General features: G+C 41.5%; 1 protein-coding gene across 1 annotated transcript in view; it reads left to right on the top strand.

Moving 5' to 3' along the window:
* The first annotated feature begins 354 nt into the window (after positions 1–354).
* Positions 355–9,142, top strand: part of UHRF2 (ubiquitin like with PHD and ring finger domains 2) — a 70,054-nt gene continuing 61,266 nt past the window's right edge. The window contains exons 1-2 of the mRNA XM_033122865.1: positions 355–853; positions 6,698–6,931. Of these exons, the coding sequence (XP_032978756.1) occupies positions 701–853; positions 6,698–6,931 (387 nt within the window). The 5' untranslated portion in view covers positions 355–700. The remainder of the gene's footprint in view (positions 854–6,697; positions 6,932–9,142) is intronic.

Below are 9,142 nucleotides of genomic sequence, written 5' to 3'. Positions count from 1 at the left end.
CGCGCCCGCCCGGACCCCGCTTTCCATGAGCATACAAGTGGACGTCAGAGTTTCTTATTTTTGGTGTTTTTGAGACCACAGAACCGTGTCCACTAAGGCCTGAGGTGTCGCTCGCCCCCCGGGTCCTGACAGCAGGACCAAAACGGCGACCAGTGTAGGGGCCCTCGTGACTACTGCAAACCCGAAAGCTAGAGGAAGTGTCCAGTCCTCAGGTGCAGGCGGAGCAGCGACTAACGGCTCTGAGCCGCCCCGCCCCTCCGCCCCGCCCATTTTAGTTCCCTCTGGTCTACAGCCACTTCCCGGGCCGCTTCCTCTTTAAGGCGGAGCCCGGCGTGGATCTCGCGAGATCCGGGTTCGCGCCGTGACCTCCATGTGGGAGCTAGAGCTCTATAAGTAAACACTCCGCGCCGCGCAGACAAGGCTTCTTCCTATTTGTGAGGTGGGGGCTGCAGCGGCGGCGGCGCCTCCGACTAGTTCCGGTTTCCTTTCCTCCTCTGCTCGGCTGGGCGGGTACGCGGTCTAGGAGTTGCGGCCGCTTCTCCGGCCCGGCGTCTGGTCGGTCTTCCTCGCTTGTGCGCGCACTCGCCCGCCGGCCGCGGAGAGCCGGAGCCACCGGGGAAGCGGCGCGGGCCGGGCGGGGCGCGGCGCCCTGAGCTCAGGGGGAGACAAAGCGGAGCCGGCCCCCTCTCCCGGCGCCAAGATGTGGATCCAGGTTCGCACCATCGACGGCTCCCAGACGCGCACCATTGAGGACGTGTCTCGCAAAGCCACAATTGAGGAGCTGCGCGAGCGGGTGTGGGCGCTGTTCGACGTGCGGCCCGAGTGCCAGCGCCTCTTCTACCGGGGCAAACAGGTGAGACGCGCCCACCGCATCCCTCGGGAAGCTCGGGGCGAGGGCAGCGGAGCGCCTCCAGGACGCGTGGGCTGGGCAGGCCCGAAGGCTTGGTGCGCCGCGCGCGCGGAGCGCACCTGGTTCCCCGTCGGGTGTGCAGCCCGCGAACCTCAACGCGGACCTGGGCCCGCCGAGGGGGCGCACCGGGGTCCCCCGCCAGCCTCGAGTGCAGGTGCGCCCGGCGAGGCCGTAGGCAGGGTAACCTCTTTCTCAGCAGGGCAGCAATCGCAGGCACAGCCCGCCAGAGCGCCTGGGTTCCCTTGCTTCCCGCGTTCAATGGGGTCAGGAGGGCGGGGAGGGCAGCGGGCTGTGGAGGCCATGGCACAGTGCGGGCGAGGAGGGCCAGCGGCCCCGGCTCCCGGCGGAGCTTCCCCAGCTAACAGCTCTCCTCGCTTCCGCGCTTCCCCGCTCCCGAAGAGGAGAGGGGGAAACTTACGTATTGCTGGTCTGGGCTTAAGAACCCTAACTCTGTCTCCTCATTGTGGAAAGGATATGTAGACACTGAAGATTCGCAGAGTTTCCAGAACTTAGGGCTCCCTTCCCTCATCTCCTCTTCTAGAATTGGAATCTGTCTTTGGGGGAGATTAGAGACCTGGACTGAAGGAGCTATTGATGTAACGCGGGCCGTGTTTAAATTGCCTAGTGTAGGCCAGAGAAGGGTTATCCCCCGAAGGGAAAGGAGTATAAAAGACTGTTTTGCTCTTCTTACTTCTCACCTTCTAATAGACCCTTCACCCAAGTTTTTAATATAGCAACTAGAGTAAGCCAGCGGCACATATTTGAAGGCTGACGGTATTTTTGATGGTGAAGGTGTCTGTGGAGGTCTCTGATAGTTGTATGGTACGGCCCGGGTCTGGCCCATTGAACAGTTTTCCTATTTCATAGGTCTCTCGTGGCCTATACCTAGAGACCCAGATTCATCCTATATTTCAAAAAAAAAAAAAAAAAAAGTGTTAATCCACCAAAAAAGTTGGCATCCTCCAGTTGATAGACCACAATTTGGCTCCAATCATGTGGTTTGAAATAAATGTAGCTATCTTTGGTACTAGTTGTTTTTCTACAGCCACAAAGGATTTGAAAGGAATCTTTTTCTACCTTTGATATGCATACCCTTCTAAAACTGCCCAGAAATTTCAGAGTGACACGATTACACTCTGAGATAGAGTGAGCCTGGGGATGTTTTAATTGTTTTTAAATCAATGTGATGGCATCTTTGATATGTGCTTGCAGCCAGTTTCTATTGATCCTTTAGTGTTTGACTTGTAACAAAAACAGGTGTTCAATTTAGTTGTAAACTTTGCTGTGGAAATAATTGTATGTGTATTAAACACTATGTAGATTTAGATTGCTGTGCCACCAGTGGCTGATACTTTTCTATATTTTGGTCAGAGATGAAAAGCATGTAATCAGGTCTTCTGAATTTTATTTTCTAGCGAGGGACAGTAATAGTATATGAATTCCTGGGATACTTGGGTGGCTTCAGCACCAGTGATAGAAATGAAGTATGAAGATGTATTCCTGGGCAACACCCCTGAAGTCTGGTTATCATATATGCTAAAAGAAAGGATGCACGGGAATGTCTTGAGGGAAAGATAGGGATTGGGTTAAATTCAGAGCAAAGAAGTTAACTTCCAGTAAGCCAGGAAGCTGGTTCCACGTTCAGGGGAAAATTGTTGAGGATGACAATCATTTGTACTTCTTCCCCCAAGACAGTTAATTACTTACTTGTTTGATTTCTTCAGCTCAGTGATTAACCAATAGGGATGAGGAATGGACGTTTGGTGCCCCATTGAGTTGGAGACAGAGATGGAAGACTGTGCTCCAGCTGTGTTTGTTTCTTTATAAGCTTCAAAGTAGCCATGGGGGGTGATTATTATCTCCATTATCCTTTCCTCTTTGCAGTGCACAGCTGGTGGACAGGGTAGTGTGTCCAAACCAGGCAACTACTGGATTGGTGTCAACAGGACTGCCCCTATCCTGTCAGTTGCCTCCTTCATGCTTATTAGAAAAAGGCACCCTTTCCTCAAGATGCTTTACTGCCACATAGTGAAAAATGTCAGAAATAAAAATAAGTTGACAGTATCTATGATATAAATGGTAACCTTTCCTCCTCCCCCCCCTCTGTACATTAGGTCTGCTGCTTTTAATCTTCTGTGTATATGAGAATCACCTGTGGATGTTTAGTATAGATGCTCAACTCACCCCAGAATTGCAAGTAGTTGAATTTAACAAGACCCCACAGGAGATTCTGATGAACAACAGTTTGAAAATGAAAGTTGAAGGATAGTCAAGTCTCCTACTAGTTTCTTACTATTCAAAGTGTGGTCCCTGGATCAGCAGGACCAGCAGCATTAGCTTCACCTGGGAGCCTCAGGCCAGACCTACTGAAGTAGAATCTATTTTAACAAGGTCCCCAGGTGATCTGTATGCAAATTAAATTTGAGAAGCAGTGTAATTGACTCCACTTTTGAGGGTCAAAATGGAGAGCAGCAATTCAGGGCTATAAATTCTGGTTAGAGTAGGGTAACCTCATTTGGATAGTCTTCTCTGGGGTGTTGCATTTGATGCACCCTGGGGATTGGGTTTTTTCAAGAAAGTAATATTGGTGGATCTCCAAATCTTTGAGAATCCAGAGCATTTCCTACTTTAGAAGGGTTCTCTTCCCTCATTTCATTCTTTGCCTTTTACCACATAGAGATAACCTTAGAATTGATGGTGGATGTATGGCATGAACCAGAGCAGAATGAAAAGGGAATAGTTGCCTTTTGCCTCTGGACTCTTGGTTTTCACACTGGATACAAAGTAAAAAAAAAAAGTGTTTGCCTACTTAGGAGAGGGAGAAAGAGTTACATATTATATATGTTATGCAAAGATACATGAAAGTTACTAACTTAATGCCTGCCACCTACATGCTTACCACTAGCTTCTTGGGAATGACTTCCCCGCTGCCTTCTCACTTGGTTTGCTTCCTAGTTTTCCCTCGCATCACTGTTAACAGTTCTTCCTGTTACCCAGAATTTCTTCATTCAACCCAGTAAAAGTTCAAGAGTGCAGTCTGGCAAAACAAAATTGTAGAACCGTTCCTGCCTCTCTAGTATTACAGATCCTGCAACCCTCATCTTCTAGGATAAATTCTCAAAACATTTTCTGCTATGAGACATTAATGGATTTTGGTTACATGCCTAAAACTCATGGATATTTTAATTTCTGAGTGACTCAATCCCTTTCTCCCCACTCAGAGCATAATTTAAGCGACAACTAACTTTCAGTGTGTACTTTCATTAGATTTGGGAGAACTTCAGTACTTTTCAAGTAACAAATCATTCCAACATTCTTCACAACTCTTCACAGTGAGTTAGCTGTGTGGAACTTGGTATGCAATGGATAATAACTGTTTTTGGAAAACTGGATGGGTATCTATGAATTAGGGATGGAAGTGGATAATCTGAGTAAAAGTGGCCATCATAGTAAGCATGAATAATTGGAGGAAAAGTGGTTACATGTTAATGCGAGTTTAACTTCTATTGTATGGTCTCATGCCTTGATAATGCTTAGTGTTTCTGACTTTCTCTCAGACATTGCTTTTCCTTCAAACCAAGTACCCCTTGAAGCAGCTTGTATTTACTCTGATTGATCACTTGATAGAAACTAATCAAAGGGGTTGAGTATAAGAATGCCCCGAGGTCCCTCTGACTCTTGTGCCTTAAAGTTCCACGGAAAAATGTTTATGGAAACACTTTGGATTTTCAATTGTTTCACTACCTTAACAGCTATCTTCATTTTGGGGAATGCCCTACCATTTAATTTGCGTGGTCTAGGCTGTTAGAGTTTATTTTCTACTTTAAACAATTCCATTGTTTTATACTTGTCATAATATGCAACAATTGTATGTTTAATCAAGTTGTGCTTTTTCAGCTGTTCCTGAATTAGTGCGTTCTGTCTTGGGTAGGGTGGGGCGCTCTTGGAGAATGTCAAAATGAAAGTGTAAATGTATAGGGTTTTTTTTGTTCCTTGAGTTGTTTTTTTTCCCCCAAGAGTTCAGAATTGGAGTTCTTGTTTGTTTGTTTTTAATAAGGTAAGCAATATTAACATTGCCATCCTTGTAAGAGCTTATCTCTGCTTGCTGAATTTTGGGAGACTCCTTCGACTTATTTGGAATCAGCATATTAACTAACCTGTGAGATAGATAGTATCTACTTTAATTCCCCCACTGAGAAATTTGTGAATTTCTTGATTCCTTGTTCTGTTGAACAATTGTGAACACCTGTAACGTGCAGGATTGTCTAGGTGTGTTCTTGGACCACTTGAATTAAAATTAACTTATCTAGTACATTAGTAAGTGTATCATTCAAGGGTAGACTTTAATTCTTTCCCTTTGGTTGACTTCTCAAGCATGGTCTTACTCTGGTAGAGAGTTGTAGGTGGTGACAGGTATTACATACAACAAAGGGAAAAGGAACAATTAAATTGGTAATGTTTCTGGGGAAATGATAGTTTTGGTATTGAAGGAGTTTAGTTTTCCTATTGTATCATAGTGAAATAGTCAACTGAATTTTATAAAGAAACAAAACGGAGACTTAGTTTCCTAGGGCTTCTGTAACAAAGTACCAAAGCCTAGGTGGCTTAAAACAACAGAAATTTGTTGTCTCTGGGTTCTGGAGGCTATAAGTCTGAAATCAAGGTACAGGCAGGGCAGTGTTCTCTCTGACGACTCTAGGGAAGAATCCTTCCTTGCTTCTTTTAGCTTCTAGTATTTACTTGCAATCTTTGGTGTTCCTTGGCTTATAAATGCATCACTCCTATCACGTGGCTGTCTCTTACTTGTGTGCCTTTTTATCTTCCCTCTGTGTGTCTGTCTTGATCCAAATTTTTAACTTTTTATAAGAATGCCAATCACAGTGGATTAGGGTCCACCCATGTGACCTAGGTTTAACTTGATTCCCTCTGTAAAGACCCTGTTTCCAAATGTCACATTCTGAGATACCTGGGATTAGGACATCAAATATTGGGGGGACAGGGGTTTGGGGGTGGATTGACACAATTCAGTGTATTACAGAGACCTTGCCAAAATATGGGTAAGTTACAAGATAATTTATTCACTATTCATCTTGGAAGACTTTTCATGATCCTACTTGATAACTTTTACAAATGGATAAAATTAGTGAACTTTAGGCAAGTGGAATAGTATGAGGAAGAATTATAATGATTCCTGTTTGAATTGTGTTTTTTTTTTCTTGTTTGATTTCTTTTTTAAATTGCTGACAATCTTCAGAAAGATAAAATGGTTAACTTAATCTCTTTATGAACACAGGTCATAAAACAACTCATTTTCAAAATTCACGTCTTTCTTGCAGTGGATTTAGTTACTATTCACTGAAATAAAACTTGGTGAGAAATCTAGAGTTTTTCTACCTACATGATGAAGTCATTACAGCAATGATACTTTTTTTTTTTTTTTTTAAGGAGGGCACAGCTCACAGTGGCCCAAGTGGGGATCGAACCGACTTTGGTATTATTAGCACCGTCCTCTAACCAACTGAGCTAACCAGCCACCCCAGCAATGATACATTTTTAATTTCAGTGGCTATCAGTGTACCCTTCACCTAATATGGAATTATTCTTAATTTACTGAAGTCCTGAGTAGATGCTGACATCAGAGACCATAAAATAATAGGAATGATTTCAAGATCACTGATTGCAGTGCTGTGAATTTTAATTTGGCTAGGGCTTTTGGGTAACTAAAGATGTAGAAAGATCATGCTTTGAGAGAAATGTTTTAATCTTTTTCTGCCTTTTTCTTTCTAGTTGGAAAATGGATATACTTTATTTGATTATGATGTTGGACTGAATGATATAATTCAGCTACTAGTTCGCCCAGACCCTGATCTTCCCAGCACATCTAAACAGACGGATGTACAGGCCAAACCCTGTTCTAATAATCCGCCTAAAGGGAAGAAAACCCCAAGAGGGGGACCTTCCAGTCAGCCGTCTACATCAACTCGTGATTTTCTTATTGATCCTGGCATTGGACTATATAAGGTAAGTTGTCTTCTTTGAATATTTCAGTTGTGAGAATGCAGATGTCTGTTCTTTTTCATAATACCTGATTGCCATTTGAAAGTAAAGTTTGGGCTGTTAATACTTTGAAAAGTAGTCTTTTAAAAATTATAAAATACATAGGTGGATGTGTACAATGTATATGTACAGTTTACAGAATAGTAAAACAAACACCTGTGTAATTCCACCAGTGTTAAGTAGAATGATGCCCGTTCCCTTTTAAAGCCTGTGTGCACCTACCAGTACACGTCTCCCTCTCTCTCCCTAAGAAGTAAATTACTAGTTGTGACATCTAAGGATCATTTTCTTGTTTTTCTTTAGTGTTACTAAACGTATGTGGTGTTATCAATGTATGTATCTCTAAACAGTATGTTTTGTTTTGCCTGTATTTGGATTTTGGAATTCTACTTTTTCTCAACTTTGAGAGAGTCTCATGCATAGAGTTGGAATTTATGTTTCACTTTAATGTTACTCCATTTTATTAACATGCCACAATATATTTAATCTGTGATTATTAGATAATTAGGCTGTTTCCATTTTCTGCTGTTTTAAACAGTTCTGCTTTGAACCTTCTATGTGTATCTTGGTGCACATGTTCAAGAATTTCTCTAGGAGTTTCTTTACCTAGAAATAGAAGTGCTGGTTGTTCACTCACAGGATACTGCCAAACTGCTCTCTGCTTGGTTCCATTGGTCTGTCTCTCCCTGTGCCCATCCTGTTATAAGTACTGTAGCGCTGTTTTGATACCTCCCTTTCCTCCATCTCCCATATTTAATTCTCTTCAAGGGTGTCTTGGTTTTTGGGTTTTAACATTTGCATGTAATATTTTTAGAATTAGCTTGTCAAAACTCGACAGGTAAATAATCTGCTGGGATTTTGATGGGGGGTTGTATCTGTAGGTCAGCGTGGAGAATTGCCATCTTTACAATGTGTAGTCCTTCATTCATGGACGTGATAGTCATCTCCGTTAATCTAGATTTCTGACGTCTTAATTACTTGTCTCTACATATCTTGATTTATCTCTATGAGCTTTGTTTTTGATGCTGTTATAAATGATTATCTTTTAAAATTGCAATTTGTTTGCTAATATATAGAAATTCAATTGAGTTATTTATTGACCTCTGTATCCAGCAACTTTTTCAAATTCTATTCTAATAAAATTTGTGGAAATAATTGAATGACGGTTTTGCTTCATCGTTTCCTATCTTTATAACTGTTTTTTTCTTAGTTTTTATCTGTTGGGATAAATTGGAACCCATACTCAATTTTAGAGAGCATTTTCAAGGTTAAAAATTAAACATTGGTAGATGGAATGAATTATTTAAGAAGATGCAAATAGAAATGACTTTGGATATGTGGAAAGATGCAAACAGATCCATAAATATAGAAAGAATCAAGAAAACTAGCAAAGAGCTGATGAATTGCTTTAAACCTATAAAGAATAGTTACAATGTTACCTAAATTGATCTACAACATAAAAAAAGGAAAGCCTCCCATTGCTTTATAAATTTAGTATAACATTGGTACCAAAACATGACAAAAATCACACCAGTATCAATACATATTGATGTAAAACCTAAGTTACATTTAGCAAATAAAATTATGACTATAAAAAGAATGCAATACTTTATCAAGTATGGTTTGTCAGGAAGGAAGCAGGATAGTTTATTATTAGGAAGTGTTTTAATATAATTCATCATATTAATCCAAAGAAAAATGATCTGATCTAAAATGTTTTCTACATCTAAATACAAATTTGAATCCATTTCTGATTTTTAAAAAAAATCTGGTATAAAGAATATATTTAAACCACACACCCAGCATCATGCTTAATGGTGGGGAAAAGCCAGAAGCATTCCCATTAAAGATGGCAGCCAAAGAAGCCAGGTAATGCTGTTGTTATTTAACATCTTTCTAGACGTATTAGATAATACAGATAGGAGAACAACAAAGTGTAAATATTGGAGAAGGCAAAGTTATTTTGAATACCTGGAAAAGCTGAGAAAATAAACAGCGTCATGAGCAATCAGTAGAGTGGCTATTTAAATTCAGTAGCTTTCCTTGCTACAATCATTTAGTAAAAGAGAAAATTGCAATAACAAAACAAAATAGTCTGGGCATAAACTTAAATGATACGGGCAAGACTTATATAACTTAAAATAGTGCTTTATATAGTTCTCACAATTCAGACAG

The sequence above is a fragment of the Rhinolophus ferrumequinum genome, chromosome 12, assembly GCF_004115265.2.
Source record: "Rhinolophus ferrumequinum isolate MPI-CBG mRhiFer1 chromosome 12, mRhiFer1_v1.p, whole genome shotgun sequence".
Taxonomy (NCBI): domain Eukaryota; kingdom Metazoa; phylum Chordata; class Mammalia; order Chiroptera; family Rhinolophidae; genus Rhinolophus; species Rhinolophus ferrumequinum.
Note: the sequence above shows the minus strand (reverse complement) of the source record. Positions and strands in the feature narration are given on the sequence as shown.